We start from the raw sequence: 16,776 nt of genomic DNA, 5'->3' as shown, positions 1-16,776 counted from the left end.
CCATGCCGGGGCCCAGCGGGGTGGGGGGACCGACCCGGGGCCCAGCGGGGTGGGGGGACCGACCCGGGCCAGCGGGTGGGGGGACCGACCCGGGGCCCAGCGGGGTGGGGGACCGACCCGGGGCCCAGCGGGGTGGGGGGACCGACCCGGGGCCCAGCGGGTGGGGGACCGACCCGGGGCCCAGCGGGGTGGGGGGACCGACCCGGGGCCCAGCGGGTGGGGGGACCGACCCGGGGCCCAGCGGGGTGGGGGGACCGACCCGGGGCCCAGCGGGGTGGGGGGACCGACCCGGGGCCCAGCGGGGTGGGGGGACCGACCCGGGGCCCAGCGGGGTGGGGGGACCGACCCGGGGCCCAGCGGGGTGGGGGGACCGACCCGGGGCCCAGCGGGTGGGGGACCGACCGGGGCCCAGCGGGGTGGGGGGACCGACCCGGGGCCCAGCGGGGTGGGGGGACCGACCCGGGGCCCAGCGGGGTGGGGGGACCGACCCGGGGCCCAGCGGGGTGGGGGGACCGACCCGGGGCCCAGCGGGGTGGGGGGACCGACCCGGGGCCCAGCGGGGTGGGGGGACCGACCCGGGGCCCAGCGGGGTGGGGGGACCGACCCGGGGCCCAGCGGGGTGGGGGGACCGACCCGGGGCCCAGCGGGGTGGGGGGACCGACCCGGGGCCCAGCGGGGTGGGGGGACCGACCCGGGGCCCAGCGGGGTGGGGGGGACCGACCCGGGGCCCAGCGGGGTGGGGGACCGACCCGGGGCCCAGCGGGGTGGGGGGACCGACCCGGGGCCCAGCGGGGTGGGGGGACCGACCCGGGGCCCAGCGGGGTGGGGGGACCGACCCGGGGCCCAGCGGGGTGGGGGGACCGACCCGGGGCCCAGCGGGGTGGGGGGACCGACCCGGGGCCCAGCGGGGTGGGGGGACCGACCCGGGGCCCAGCGGGGTGGGGGGACCGACCCGGGGCCCAGCGGGGTGGGGGGACCGACCCGGGGCCCAGCGGGGTGGGGGGACCGACCCGGGGCCCAGCGGGGTGGGGGGACCGACCCGGGGCCCAGCGGGGTGGGGGACCGACCCGGGGCCCAGCGGGGTGGGGGGACCGACCCGGGGCCCAGCGGGGTGGGGGGACCGACCCGGGGCCCAGCGGGGTGGGGGGACCGACCCGGGGCCCAGCGGGGTGGGGGGACCGACCCGGGGCCCAGCGGGGTGGGGGGACCGACCCGGGGCCCAGCGGGGTGGGGGGACCGACCCGGGGCCCAGCGGGGTGGGGGGACCGACCCGGGGCCCAGCGGGGTGGGGGGACCGACCCGGGGCCCAGCGGGGTGGGGGGACCGACCCGGGGCCCAGCGGGGTGGGGGGACCGACCCGGGGCCCAGCGGGGTGGGGGGACCGACCCGGGGCCCAGCGGGGTGGGGGGACCGACCCGGGGCCCAGCGGGGTGGGGGGACCGACCCGGGGCCCAGCGGGGTGGGGGACCGACCCGGGGCCCAGCGGGGTGGGGGGACCGACCCGGGGCCCAGCGGGGTGGGGGGACCGACCCGGGGCCCAGCGGGGTGGGGGGACCGACCCGGGGCCCAGCGGGGTGGGGGGACCGACCCGGGGCCCAGCGGGGTGGGGGGACCGACCCGGGGCCCAGCGGGGTGGGGGGACCGACCCGGGGCCCAGCGGGGTGGGGGGACCGACCCGGGGCCCAGCGGGGTGGGGGGACCGACCCGGGGCCCAGCGGGGTGGGGGGACCGACCCGGGGCCCAGCGGGGTGGGGGGACCGACCCGGGGCCCAGCGGGGTGGGGGGACCGACCCGGGGCCCAGCGGGGTGGGGGGACCGACCCGGGGCCCAGCGGGGTGGGGGGACCGACCCGGGGCCCAGCGGGGTGGGGGGACCGACCCGGGGCCCAGCGGGGTGGGGGGACCGACCCGGGGCCCAGCGGGGTGGGGGGACCGACCCGGGGCCCAGCGGGGTGGGGGGACCGACCCGGGGCCCAGCGGGGTGGGGGGACCGACCCGGGGCCCAGCGGGGTGGGGGGACCGACCCGGGGCCCAGCGGGGTGGGGGGACCGACCCGGGGCCCAGCGGGGTGGGGGGACCGACCCGGGGCCCAGCGGGGTGGGGGGACCGACCCGGGGCCCAGCGGGGTGGGGGGACCGACCCGGGGCCCAGCGGGGTGGGGGGACCGACCCGGGGCCCAGCGGGGTGGGGGGACCGACCCGGGGCCCAGCGGGGTGGGGGGACCGACCCGGGGCCCAGCGGGGTGGGGGGACCGACCCGGGGCCCAGCGGGGTGGGGGGACCGACCCGGGGCCCAGCGGGGTGGGGGGACCGACCCGGGGCCCAGCGGGGTGGGGGGACCGACCCGGGGCCCAGCGGGGTGGGGGGACCGACCCGGGGCCCAGCGGGGTGGGGGGACCGACCCGGGGCCCAGCGGGGTGGGGGGACCGACCCGGGGCCCAGCGGGGTGGGGGGACCGACCCGGGGCCCAGCGGGGTGGGGGGACCGACCCGGGGCCCAGCGGGGTGGGGGGACCGACCCGGGGCCCAGCGGGGTGGGGGGACCGACCCGGGGCCCAGCGGGGTGGGGGGACCGACCCGGGGCCCAGCGGGGTGGGGGGACCGACCCGGGGCCCAGCGGGGTGGGGGGACCGACCCGGGGCCCAGCGGGGTGGGGGGACGACCCGGGGCCCAGCGGGGTGGGGGGACCGACCCGGGGCCCAGCGGGGTGGGGGGGACCGACCCGGGGCCCAGCGGGGTGGGGGGACCGACCCGGGGCCCAGCGGGGTGGGGGGACCGACCCGGGGCCCAGCGGGGTGGGGGGACCGACCCGGGGCCCAGCGGGGTGGGGGGACCGACCCGGGGCCCAGCGGGGTGGGGGGACCGACCCGGGGCCCAGCGGGGTGGGGGGACCGACCCGGGGCCCAGCGGGGTGGGGGGACCGACCCGGGGCCCAGCGGGGTGGGGGGACCGACCCGGGGCCCAGCGGGGTGGGGGGACCGACCCGGGGCCCAGCGGGGTGGGGGGACCGACCCGGGGCCCAGCGGGGTGGGGGGACCGACCCGGGGCCCAGCGGGGTGGGGGGACCGACCCGGGGCCCAGCGGGGTGGGGGGACCGACCCGGGGCCCAGCGGGGTGGGGGGACCGACCCGGGGCCCAGCGGGGTGGGGGGACCGACCCGGGGCCCAGCGGGGTGGGGGGACCGACCCGGGGCCCAGCGGGGTGGGGGGACCGACCCGGGGCCCAGCGGGGTGGGGGGACCGACCCGGGGCCCAGCGGGGTGGGGGGACCGACCCGGGGCCCAGCGGGGTGGGGGGACCGACCCGGGGCCCAGCGGGGTGGGGGGACCGACCCGGGGCCCAGCGGGGTGGGGGGACCGACCCGGGGCCCAGCGGGGTGGGGGGACCGACCCGGGGCCCAGCGGGGTGGGGGGACCGACCCGGGGCCCAGCGGGGTGGGGGGACCGACCCGGGGCCCAGCGGGGTGGGGGGACCGACCCGGGGCCCAGCGGGGTGGGGGGACCGACCCGGGGCCCAGCGGGGTGGGGGGACCGACCCGGGGCCCAGCGGGGTGGGGGGACCGACCCGGGGCCCAGCGGGGTGGGGGGACCGACCCGGGGCCCAGCGGGGTGGGGGGACCGACCCGGGGCCCAGCGGGGTGGGGGGACCGACCCGGGGCCCAGCGGGGTGGGGGGACCGACCCGGGGCCCAGCGGGGTGGGGGGACCGACCCGGGGCCCAGCGGGGTGGGGGGACCGACCCGGGGCCCAGCGGGGTGGGGGGACCGACCCGGGGCCCAGCGGGGTGGGGGGACCGACCCGGGGCCCAGCGGGGTGGGGGGACCGACCCGGGGCCCAGCGGGGTGGGGGGACCGACCCGGGGCCCAGCGGGGTGGGGGGACCGACCCGGGGCCCAGCGGGGTGGGGGGACCGACCCGGGGCCCAGCGGGGTGGGGGGACCGACCCGGGGCCCAGCGGGGTGGGGGGACCGACCCGGGGCCCAGCGGGGTGGGGGGACCGACCCGGGGCCCAGCGGGGTGGGGGGACCGACCCGGGGCCCAGCGGGGTGGGGGGACCGACCCGGGGCCCAGCGGGGTGGGGGGACCGACCCGGGGCCCAGCGGGGTGGGGGGACCGACCCGGGGCCCAGCGGGGTGGGGGGACCGACCCGGGGCCCAGCGGGGTGGGGGGACCGACCCGGGGCCCAGCGGGGTGGGGGGACCGACCCGGGGCCCAGCGGGGTGGGGGGACCGACCCGGGGCCCAGCGGGGTGGGGGGACCGACCCGGGGCCCAGCGGGGTGGGGGGACCGACCCGGGGCCCAGCGGGGTGGGGGGACCGACCCGGGGCCCAGCGGGGTGGGGGGACCGACCCGGGGCCCAGCGGGGTGGGGGGACCGACCCGGGGCCCAGCGGGGTGGGGGGACCGACCCGGGGCCCAGCGGGGTGGGGGGACCGACCCGGGGCCCAGCGGGGTGGGGGGACCGACCCGGGGCCCAGCGGGGTGGGGGGACCGACCCGGGGCCCAGCGGGGTGGGGGGACCGACCCGGGGCCCAGCGGGGTGGGGGGACCGACCCGGGGCCCAGCGGGGTGGGGGGACCGACCCGGGGCCCAGCGGGGTGGGGGGACCGACCCGGGGCCCAGCGGGGTGGGGGGACCGACCCGGGGCCCAGCGGGGTGGGGGGACCGACCCGGGGCCCAGCGGGGTGGGGGGACCGACCCGGGGCCCAGCGGGGTGGGGGGACCGACCCGGGGCCCAGCGGGGTGGGGGGACCGACCCGGGGCCCAGCGGGGTGGGGGGACCGACCCGGGGCCCAGCGGGGTGGGGGGACCGACCCGGGGCCCAGCGGGGTGGGGGGACCGACCCGGGGCCCAGCGGGGTGGGGGGACCGACCCGGGGCCCAGCGGGGTGGGGGGACCGACCCGGGGCCCAGCGGGGTGGGGGGACCGACCCGGGGCCCAGCGGGGTGGGGGGACCGACCCGGGGCCCAGCGGGGTGGGGGGACCGACCCGGGGCCCAGCGGGGTGGGGGGACCGACCCGGGGCCCAGCGGGGTGGGGGGACCGACCCGGGGCCCAGCGGGGTGGGGGGACCGACCCGGGGCCCAGCGGGGTGGGGGGACCGACCCGGGGCCCAGCGGGGTGGGGGGACCGACCCGGGGCCCAGCGGGGTGGGGGGACCGACCCGGGGCCCAGCGGGGTGGGGGGACCGACCCGGGGCCCAGCGGGGTGGGGGGACCGACCCGGGGCCCAGCGGGGTGGGGGGACCGACCCGGGGCCCAGCGGGGTGGGGGGACCGACCCGGGGCCCAGCGGGGTGGGGGGACCGACCCGGGGCCCAGCGGGGTGGGGGGACCGACCCGGGGCCCAGCGGGGTGGGGGGACCGACCCGGGGCCCAGCGGGGTGGGGGGACCGACCCGGGGCCCAGCGGGGTGGGGGGACCGACCCGGGGCCCAGCGGGGTGGGGGGACCGACCCGGGGCCCAGCGGGGTGGGGGGACCGACCCGGGGCCCAGCGGGGTGGGGGGACCGACCCGGGGCCCAGCGGGGTGGGGGGACCGACCCGGGGCCCAGCGGGGTGGGGGGACCGACCCGGGGCCCAGCGGGGTGGGGGGACCGACCCGGGGCCCAGCGGGGTGGGGGGACCGACCCGGGGCCCAGCGGGGTGGGGGGACCGACCCGGGGCCCAGCGGGGTGGGGGGACCGACCCGGGGCCCAGCGGGGTGGGGGGACCGACCCGGGGCCCAGCGGGGTGGGGGGACCGACCCGGGGCCCAGCGGGGTGGGGGGACCGACCCGGGGCCCAGCGGGGTGGGGGGACCGACCCGGGGCCCAGCGGGGTGGGGGGACCGACCCGGGGCCCAGCGGGGTGGGGGGACCGACCCGGGGCCCAGCGGGGTGGGGGGACCGACCCGGGGCCCAGCGGGGTGGGGGGACCGACCCGGGGCCCAGCGGGGTGGGGGGACCGACCCGGGGCCCAGCGGGGTGGGGGGACCGACCCGGGGCCCAGCGGGGTGGGGGGACCGACCCGGGGCCCAGCGGGGTGGGGGGACCGACCCGGGGCCCAGCGGGGTGGGGGGACCGACCCGGGGCCCAGCGGGGTGGGGGGACCGACCCGGGGCCCAGCGGGGTGGGGGGACCGACCCGGGGCCCAGCGGGGTGGGGGGACCGACCCGGGGCCCAGCGGGGTGGGGGGACCGACCCGGGGCCCAGCGGGGTGGGGGGACCGACCCGGGGCCCAGCGGGGTGGGGGGACCGACCCGGGGCCCAGCGGGGTGGGGGGACCGACCCGGGGCCCAGCGGGGTGGGGGGACCGACCCGGGGCCCAGCGGGGTGGGGGGACCGACCCGGGGCCCAGCGGGGTGGGGGGACCGACCCGGGGCCCAGCGGGGTGGGGGGACCGACCCGGGGCCCAGCGGGGTGGGGGGACCGACCCGGGGCCCAGCGGGGTGGGGGGACCGACCCGGGGCCCAGCGGGGTGGGGGGACCGACCCGGGGCCCAGCGGGGTGGGGGGACCGACCCGGGGCCCAGCGGGGTGGGGGGACCGACCCGGGGCCCAGCGGGGTGGGGGGACCGACCCGGGGCCCAGCGGGGTGGGGGGACCGACCCGGGGCCCAGCGGGGTGGGGGGACCGACCCGGGGCCCAGCGGGGTGGGGGGACCGACCCGGGGCCCAGCGGGGTGGGGGGACCGACCCGGGGCCCAGCGGGGTGGGGGGACCGACCCGGGGCCCAGCGGGGTGGGGGGACCGACCCGGGGCCCAGCGGGGTGGGGGGACCGACCCGGGGCCCAGCGGGGTGGGGGGACCGACCCGGGGCCCAGCGGGGTGGGGGGACCGACCCGGGGCCCAGCGGGGTGGGGGGACCGACCCGGGGCCCAGCGGGGTGGGGGGACCGACCCGGGGCCCAGCGGGGTGGGGGGACCGACCCGGGGCCCAGCGGGGTGGGGGGACCGACCCGGGGCCCAGCGGGGTGGGGGGACCGACCCGGGGCCCAGCGGGGTGGGGGGACCGACCCGGGGCCCAGCGGGGTGGGGGGACCGACCCGGGGCCCAGCGGGGTGGGGGGACCGACCCGGGGCCCAGCGGGGTGGGGGGACCGACCCGGGGCCCAGCGGGGTGGGGGGACCGACCCGGGGCCCAGCGGGGTGGGGGGACCGACCCGGGGCCCAGCGGGGTGGGGGGACCGACCCGGGGCCCAGCGGGGTGGGGGGACCGACCCGGGGCCCAGCGGGGTGGGGGGACCGACCCGGGGCCCAGCGGGGTGGGGGGACCGACCCGGGGCCCAGCGGGGTGGGGGGACCGACCCGGGGCCCAGCGGGGTGGGGGGACCGACCCGGGGCCCAGCGGGGTGGGGGGACCGACCCGGGGCCCAGCGGGGTGGGGGGACCGACCCGGGGCCCAGCGGGGTGGGGGGACCGACCCGGGGCCCAGCGGGGTGGGGGGACCGACCCGGGGCCCAGCGGGGTGGGGGGACCGACCCGGGGCCCAGCGGGGTGGGGGGACCGACCCGGGGCCCAGCGGGGTGGGGGGACCGACCCGGGGCCCAGCGGGGTGGGGGGACCGACCCGGGGCCCAGCGGGGTGGGGGGACCGACCCGGGGCCCAGCGGGGTGGGGGGACCGACCCGGGGCCCAGCGGGGTGGGGGGACCGACCCGGGGCCCAGCGGGGTGGGGGGACCGACCCGGGGCCCAGCGGGGTGGGGGGACCGACCCGGGGCCCAGCGGGGTGGGGGGACCGACCCGGGGCCCAGCGGGGTGGGGGGACCGACCCGGGGCCCAGCGGGGTGGGGGGACCGACCCGGGGCCCAGCGGGGTGGGGGGACCGACCCGGGGCCCAGCGGGGTGGGGGGACCGACCCGGGGCCCAGCGGGGTGGGGGGACCGACCCGGGGCCCAGCGGGGTGGGGGGACCGACCCGGGGCCCAGCGGGGTGGGGGGACCGACCCGGGGCCCAGCGGGGTGGGGGGACCGACCCGGGGCCCAGCGGGGTGGGGGGACCGACCCGGGGCCCAGCGGGGTGGGGGGACCGACCCGGGGCCCAGCTACTGGAATTCGGAGCAACATATTTCTCACAGAACCCCTCTTTTTTTTTGTCTTTGCAGCTCAGATTCCCGTGGCTGTAGCGTCCTAGTAGATTCTCCATCCCTTTTTGTGTTCTCTCTATGGTCATGTAGGGAAAACCACAGGGTGGCACAGCGCGTGTACCCACTTTGTCATCTTCATTGCACAGGAGGACACTTATCACTGATAGCTGAGACACTGGTTTGTACAGGTGGGGAGGGAGATCAATTCTCTTTAAGTTGGCGGACCTCTTCAGAAAGTTTCTCCGTGGCCCAGACACACACCTGTAGGGAAGAGGGCAGACTGTCTTTGTACTGTTTAAGAGTTGCATATTGTGAAAACAGCATTTCTTTTATTAACAGCACATTTTCACTTTTTCCACTTAGTGAAAGTAACGAACATGTAACCAGTATCAATCCAAATCAGTTTCTCCTTACCACAAGGAGAAATTTGAGTTCACATTAAGGCACCTTTTTCACGCAGCCTGTTGTTCAATCTTAACAAATACTTCAGAACATTCTTTGAAGTCAGGCTTACCTGTATGCACTTGAGCTTCTGAGGTTGTTGGTTGGTGTTTTGTTGTTTGTTTGGCTGTTTTTTTTAGGGCTGGGAAGGGAGCTTAGAATCCACGTAAGTAATTTCACTGCAAACAGACAAGGTGAAGGAAATACTCAAACTCCTCAACACTCCTAAACTACTACTCTACTCCTAAACAGCTGTAGAACCCAGGAACACTTTCCTGCTGGCTTCTGAACTTGAGTTACTTCCAAACTGCTTCACAGTGAAGTAGTACTAGCAGGGTTTTACTGTACTGAGAAGGCACCACCAACGTAACTAGCTCACAGAGTCACTAAAACTACTTCACAGAGATGGTAGAAAACATGAAGAAAAAGCAGCCTATTGGGGAACACTGAGTCCATTTCACCCCAAGAGGAAAAGCACCCTAGACAAGCCAAACCTCAAACTCCCCCAAGCAGGCAATTCCCCACAAGTCCTCATGCTTCCTATATAGCAAAGCTCAAATGATCCACACCTGGCAGATTTCACTTAACAAGGGTGGAGCCAAGAGACCTTGTGGAATAGGTCTTCTACCTGCCTTCAATGTTTTAAGGTCAATTGCTCCTTATCACTAGTAGAAATAACCTGACAAAGGGCTTAGTGGTTAGAGTTGACCTAATGAATTAACTACAACAGGTGCACAAAGGTCATATTTCTGTCAGCCATTCTGTGAGGAAAATTAGTACAGAGCCTGTTAAATAAATAAAGAAAGAAAGAAAGAAAGAAAAGAAAAGAAAAAAGAAAATGACCTTAAAGGCAAAATTGCCATCATAGATTTTCATCTGCCTAGTCACGACAGATAAAGAATATAGCAATCAGAATTCCTTTTCTTGACATTAATGTTATTTAAATTTGCTTTTCTGAGATCTCTTCTTCATGCAGGACTTTTCAAAATCTAGCCCCATGACCTCTGACTACAGTATTTATAGAATCATAGAATATACTGAGTTGGAAGGGACCCATAAGGATCATCAAGTCCAACCCCTGGCACCGCTCAGGTCTACCCAAAATTTTAGACCATGTGACTAAGTGCACAGTCCAACCGCTTCTTAAATTCAGACAGGCTTGGTGCAGTGACTACGTCCCTGGGGAGCCTGTTCCAGTGTGCGACCACCCTCTCGGTGAAGAACCTCTTCCTGATGTCCAGCCTAAACCTCCCCTGCCTCAGCTTAACACCGTTCCCGCGGGTCCTGTCACTGGTGATTGTGGAGAATAGGTCAGCGCCTGCCTCTCCACTCCCCCTCGCGAGGAAGTTGTAAACTGCGATGAGGTCTCCCCTCAGCCTCCTCTTCTCCAGGCTGAACAGGCCCAGTGACCTCAGCCGCTCCTCGTATGTCTTCCCCTCTAGGCCCTTCACCATCTTCGTCGCCCTCCTCTGGACACTCTCCAACAGTTTAATGTCCTTTTTGTACTGTGGAGCCCAGAACTGCACACAGTACTCGAGGTGAGGCCGCACCAGCGCAGAGTAGAGCGGGACAATCACTTCCCTCGACCGACTAGCAACGCCGTGCTTGATGCATCCCAGGGTATGGTTGGCCCTCCTGGCTGCCAGGGCACACTGCTGGCTCATATTCAACTTGCTGTCAACCACAACCCCCAGATCCCTCTCTCCGGGGCTGCGCCGGCGCCCCCCAGGCAAGCAGTCCCTGCCCTGGGCAGAGGGACCTGCTGCTGCCTGCCCTGGCTCCTCAGGCGCCTCCTCCTCTTCTGTGGTGGCAGGGGCATGAGTCTCCCCTGGAGAGGTGGCGTGGCTGTGGGCGACCACGGGGCTGTCCTCCTGGCCCCCTGCAGCATGGGTGTCCTGGCGGTCACGCTGCCGGCGGATCTCTGTGCTGCACAGCTCCACAGCGGCAGCGATGAGCCGCACCACAAAAGGCAGTGTCTGGTTTTTGAGGCGAGGCTGCAGCGCCCACACCAAGTCCTCCTCGTCGAGACCGTAGATGCACAGGAAGCCGATCACCATGCTCAGGCCTGCAGCCACCTCCCACCACTCGGAGCCGGAGATCGTCTCCAGCTCCTGCTGCAGCCACGCAAGCAGGGGCTCAATGTTTTCTGGGTGCTCCCGGAAGAAGGCTGCCCAGACCTCGGGTGGGAAGCTGAGCTCAGGAGCCCTGGGCACCGGCTCCACAGCCCCCTGCTCATCCTGCTGACCCTCAGCCAAGTGCTCTGTGGGCTCTGGGACAGCACTCTCCAAGTAATCATCGGCCGACCTCACTGAGTACTTGATGGTTTTGATTGTCTCCCTGCAGAAGAGGCACCTTGGATTCTTCTTTGCCCACTGCAGAGCACAGCCATAGCACAGCCGGTGGAGACAGGGGGTCACAAAGGCAATATCGTCCTGACCGTCCCCACAGGCTGGGCAGGTCCAGTTCAATGGCATATCCATGACCACCGGGCTCTACAGTGGGCTGGGGAGAGCTGAGGTGAAGAAGCTGCTCCCCTGCCCCGGCGCTGCAGCTGCCAAAGGCTGTCTGAATCTGCACACGGGAGAGAGGCCAAGGTCACTCACTGTGCCAGGGTGAGCAGAGGCAATGCCCCCCTGGCACCTCCGCAGGAACCCCCCCAACCCCACGTCTGGGCCATCCTGTGCCACCTGCGGGCTGCCCCGGGGCACGTGTCCCCGTGCAGCTCACCTGCGCTGCGCTGTGTCCTGCGGGGCCCCGGCTGCCTGAGCCAGGCAGGGCCAGGGAAACACGGGCAATGACTGTAGGGACGGGCACTGAGAACAGCTGCCGGCAGCCCCACAGCACGGCTCCACCAAATCCTCTCTCGGTGCTCCAAGCCTCGCACACACGCTCAGCAGGAGTCCAGCCACGAGCTAGACTGACGTGGCCTCTGCTGGTGCCCCAATATAAGCAGCAAGGGCTATGAGGTCACAGCCCATCGCTCAGTGATGTCACCATGGGCCATCTGCCCCAACAGGGCCTGTAGCACTTTGCCCCACATGTTACAAACACTGTTGGGTTGGGATGGTGTTTTGATGTGTCTTTTTTCTTTAATTTTTTTCACCTTGATTTACCATTAAGTGGGTTGCAAATTGGTTGAACGAGCATGCTAAGAGAGTGGGGATCAGACACAGGACATCTCTTGGAAGGCCAGTAACTAGTAGTGACATAGAAACGAAATGAATGGTTGATACTCCAGAAGGCTGTCTTATCACCTCTCTGCCCCTACTCCACATGGGGTCCCTCCCACGGGATGCCTAAACTGAGCCTGCAGGGGCTGCCCACAGGCAGCAGCTCTTCAAGAACTGCTCCCACATGGCTCCGTACCACAGGGTCCATCCTTCCCCCAGGAGCAAACTGCTCCAGCACGGGTCCCCCACGGGCGGCAGCTCCCCCCAGATCCTCTGCTCCTGCGTGGGCTCCTCTCCACAGGCTGCAGCTCCGGCCCAGGGCCTGCTCCTGCGGGGGCTCTCCAAGGGCCGCAGCCTCCTCCAGGCCACATCCACCTGCTCCACCGGGGGCTCCTCCACGGGCTGCAGCGTGGAGATCTGCTCCGTGTGGGACCCGTGGGCTGCAGGGGGACAGCCTGCTCCACCAGGGGCCTCTCCACAGGCTGCCAGGGAACTGCTGCTGTGTGCCTGGAGCACCTCCACTGCCCTTGGGGGCTGCAGGGCTGGATCTCATTCCACATTCTCCCAGCTGCTGTGGTGTAGCAGTTCTTTTCCCTTTCTTAAATATGCTCTCAGAGAGGCGCAAACAACAGCTCTTGTTGGCATGGCTCTGGCCAGCAGCGGGTCCCTTTTGGAGCTGCTGGAACTGGCTCTACTCTGACATGGGGCAGCTGCTGGGCTGTGCTCACATAGGCCACCCCTGCAGGCCCCTGCTGGTAGCCCTTGCCACACAAACCTGATATATGTTTGAGAGGTATTAGAGCCCTAGCTAGAATTAGCGTAACTTTTATTGACTTTAATAGGAGAGAGCTTGGGCCTTCATTGTCTGTAAAATACTGTCTGCCTGCTACATGCTTGTCTGTGGATTCACTTCATGCCTTACTCTTTCATTGATTTCTGTCTTAGGGAAAAGAAGCATTTCCTTGTTGACAGTGAGATATGGTCCTTCTTCGGGAAGCTTTGCAAGTCTCCAGAAAATAGAAGGATTGGGTGGAGAAATTGAGAAAAGCCACTATGAAAACCATTGGACGCAGTCAGTGGAAGTACCAGGAATACAGGATAGAGAAAATCTGAATTTTGTTTTCATGATTAATTGGAAAGGAGCAAAAATAGAAGTAGGCTGTGGCTGTGCCCTCATCTGCCACTGTACCCCCAGGATCCTTTGTGGGTGCATAGGTGAGCCGTTCATCACATAACCCAACACCAAGAGCAGGGTTCCACATCCTGGTAGTACGTATCTCCTGGAGTTGCATCTTTGAGTCTTCAGGGCAGAAAAGGATGATGTGGGCTAGTTCCTTCCTTGGTAAACCTTTTTTTTTTTTTTCTTTTTTTTTTTTTCCCTATAGCCAGTTATTAAACCAATCATACTCAGAAAGCAAAACAGAACAAAACCAAAACAAACAAAACCAAAACAAAACAACAAAACCAAAGCAAAACAAAACAACAACAACAAAAAAACAGAAGACAAGGGTATCTGTCTTTTGTTCCTGCCTAGGTCAAAAGATATGCTGGAGTCTGTCCAGTCTGTGGGCAGGTTTTCTACTACACTGTGATCAAAGTTCACAGAACAACAAATGAAAATTTCTGATACTGAAGAAATACTGTGCTTTGCTGGATCTAGTGTTGGACTTGAATTTACAGCTTTCACTCTTCTCAGGTCTAGGTGAAACTCCTCAGAGTTTTCTTTAAGAGATGTTTAGATGTAGAGCCTAGGGATAGGGCTTAGTGGAGGACTTGTTAGTGTTAGGTCAGAGGTTGGACTAGGTGATCTTGGAGGTCTCTTCCAACCTAGGTGATTCTGTGAAAATTGGATGGAAAATCTACCTCTACCCTAGAGGCACGGGTACGTGAGTTGCAAAGGAGAACAATCGGGAAGAAAGGGTTCTCTGAAAAGCTTGCTGCTCCAACTTCCAGCAGGCATTCATTTAGACACAGAAACAAAGATTCTGACTAGGATTAGAGGGGCCCTGCCTCCAGCCAGGGGGAGGAAATGGACAATCGAGTTTATTGGACTGTGTGAATTCGATGGCCTGGCACGTCAGACGCACAGAAATATAAGGCTTTAGTAGACACCGGTGCAGTGTACTGTAATGCCATTGAGCTATAAAGGGCCAGAACCCATCTGTATTCATGGGGTGATGGGGGGATCCCAGCAGTTAACTGTATTGGAGGCTGAAGTGAGTCTAACTGGGAATGAGGGTCAAAAGCACCATATATTTGACTAGCCTGGATGCTCCGTGCATCCTTGGTATAGACTGTCTTAGAAGAGGATATTTCAAGGACCCAAAAGGGCTCCGGTGGGCTTTTGGCATAGCTGCCTTAGAGACTGATGACATTAAACAGTTGTCTACCTTGCCCAGTCCCTCGGAGGACCCTTCTGTTGTGGGGTTGCTGAGAGTCGAAGAACAGCAGGTGCCAATCGCTACCACAACTGTGCACCGGCAGCAATATCGCAGCAACCGAGACTCCCTGATTCCCATCCATAAGCTAATTCGTCAACTGGAGAGCCAAGGAGTGATCAGCAAGACTCATTCACCTTTTAATAGTCCCATATGGCCAGTGCTAAAGTGCAATGGTGAGTGGAGAGTAACGGTGGACTATCATGGCCTGAACAAAGTCAACTGAGTGCTGCAGTGCCGGACATGCTAGAACTCCAGTACAAACTGGAATCAAAGGCAGCCAAGTGGTACGCCACAACTGATATCGCTAATGCATTTTTCTCCATCCCTCTAGCAGCAGAGTGCAGGCCACAGTTTGTTTTCACTTGGAGGAGTGTCCAATACACCTGGAATCGGTTGCCCCAGTGGTGGAAACACAGCCCTACCATTTGCCATGGACTGATCCAGTCTGCGCTGGAGCAGGGGGAAGCCCCTGTACACCTGCAGTACATCAATGACAACATTGTGTGGGGTGCCACTGCAGAGGAAGTTTTTGAGAAAGGGAAGAAAATAGTCCAAATCCTTCTGAAGGCCAGTGTTGCCATAAAACAAAATAAAGTCAAAGGACCTGCACGAGAGATCCAGTTTTTAGAAATAAAGTGGCAAGATGGATGTTGTCAAATCCCAATGGATGTGATCAACAAAATAACAGCTATGCCTACACCAACTAGCAAAAAAGAAACACAAACTTTCCTAGGTGTCGTGGGGTTTTGGAGAATGCACATTGCAAATTATAGTCTGATTGTAAACCCGCTCTACCAAGTAACCCGTAAGAAGAATGATTTTGAATGGGGCCCTGAGCAACAACAAGCCTTTGAACAAATTAAGCAGGAAATAGTTCATGCAGTAGCCCTTGGGCCAGTCCGAACAGGACCAGATGTAAAGAATATGCTCTACACCACAGCCGGGGAGAATGGCCCCACCTGGAGCCTTTGGCAGAAACAACCTGGGGAAACTCGAGGTTGACCCCTGGGGTTTTGGAGTCGGGGATACAGAGGATCTGAGGCCCGCTATACTCCAACCGAAAAGGAGACATTGGCAGCATATGAAGGAGTTCCATCTGCTTCAGAAGTGGTTGGTACTGAAGCGCAGCTCCTCCTGGCACCCCGACTGCCGGTACTAGGCTGGATGTTCAAAGGAAGGGTCCCCTCTACACATCATGCAACTGATGCTACATGGAGCAAGTGGGTTGCACTGATTACTCAGTGGGCTCAAACAGGAAACCCCAGTTGCCCAGGAATCTTGGAAGTGATTATGGACTGGCCAGAAGGCAAATACTTTGGGATATCATCAGAGGAGGAGGTGGTCCGTGCTGAAGAAGCCCCACTGTACAACAAGCTACCGGAAAATGAGAAGAAATATGCCCTGTTCACTGATGGGTCCTGTCGTATTGTGGGAAAGCATCGGAGATGCAAAGCTGCTGTATGGAGTCCTACACGACGAGTTGCAGAAGCTGCTGAGGGAGAAGGTGAATCAAGTCAGTTTGCAGAAGTGAAAGCCATTCAGCTGGCTTTAGATATTGCTGAACGAGAAAAGTTGCCAGTTCTCTATCTCTATAGTGATTCATGGATGGTAGCAAATGCCCTGTGGGGGTGGTTACAGCAATGGAAGCAGAACAATTGGCAGCGCAGGGGCAAACCCATCTGGGCTGCTGCATTGTGGCAAGATATTGCTGCCTGGGTGGAGAACCTGGTTGTAAAGGTACACCATGTACATGCTCATGTGCCAAGAATGAGGCTACTGAAGAATATCAAAACACCCAGCAGGTGGATCAGGCTGCTAAGATTGAAGTGGCTCAGGTGGACTTGGACTGGCAACATAAATGTGAATTATTTATAGCCCGATGGGCCCATGACACCTCAGGCCATCAAGGTAGAGATGCAACATACAGATGGGCTCACGATCAAGGGGTGGACCTGACCATGGACACTATAGCACAGGTTATTCATGATTGTGAAACATGTGCTGCAATCAAGCAAGCCAAATGGTCAAAGCCTCTTTGGTATGGAGGACGATGGCTGAAATATAAATATGGAGAGGCCTGGCAGATTGATTACATCACACTCCCTCAAACCCGCAGCGGCAAGCGCCACGTACTTACAATGGTGGAAGCAACCACCAGATGGCTGGAAACAAATCCTGTGCCCCATGCCACCACCCGGAACACTATCCTGGGCCTTGAAAAGCAAGTCCTATGGCGACATGACACCCCAGAAAGAATTGAGTCGGACAACGGGACTCATTTCCGAAACAACCTTATAGACACTTGGGCCAAGGAAAAAAAGTGGGTGTATCATATCCCCTATCATGCACCAGCCTCCGGGAAAGTTGAACGATATAATGGACTGTTAAAGACTACACTGAAAGCAATAGGTGCTGGGACATTCAAAAATTGGGATACACATTTGGCAAAGGCCACCTGGTTAGTCAATACTAAGGGATCTGCCAACCGAGCTGGACCTGCCCAATCAAAACTGTTTCAAACTGTAAAAGGGGATAAAGTTCCTGTAGTGCATGTAAGAAACATGCTGGGTAAAACAGTCTGAGCTACTCCTGCCTCAGGAAAAGGCAAACCCATTCATGGGATTGCTTTTGCTCAGGGACCTGGATGCACTTGGTAGGTAATGCAAAAGAATGG

At 67.4% G+C, this 16,776-nt stretch overlaps 1 protein-coding gene across 3 annotated transcripts in view; it reads right to left on the bottom strand.

Annotated features, from left to right (window-relative positions):
* Nucleotides 1-14,151, bottom strand: part of LOC310897425 (uncharacterized protein) — a 25,145-nt gene extending 10,994 nt beyond the window's left edge. Inside the window, exons 1-3 of one of the 3 annotated variants that reach the window (XM_083831072.1) lie at nucleotides 9,335-14,151; nucleotides 8,565-8,670; nucleotides 7,983-8,311 (exon numbers count right to left, since the gene is read on the bottom strand). In XM_083831072.1, coding sequence (XP_083687198.1) covers nucleotides 9,598-10,971 — 1,374 coding nt within the window. In that variant the 5' untranslated portion in view covers nucleotides 10,972-14,151 and the 3' untranslated portion in view covers nucleotides 7,983-8,311; nucleotides 8,565-8,670; nucleotides 9,335-9,597. Of the gene's footprint in view, nucleotides 1-7,982; nucleotides 8,312-8,564 lie in introns of those variants that run through there. The other 2 variants (XM_083831071.1, XM_083831070.1) reach the window with 2 other exon arrangements.
* Between the last annotated feature and the right edge of the window lie 2,625 nt (nucleotides 14,152-16,776).

Source organism: Anser anser (assembly GCF_964211835.1).
Source record: "Anser anser genome assembly, chromosome: 3".
Lineage (NCBI taxonomy): Eukaryota > Metazoa > Chordata > Aves > Anseriformes > Anatidae > Anser > Anser anser.
The sequence above is the reverse complement of the archived record's forward strand: the minus strand, read 5'-3'. Positions and strand labels throughout refer to the sequence as shown.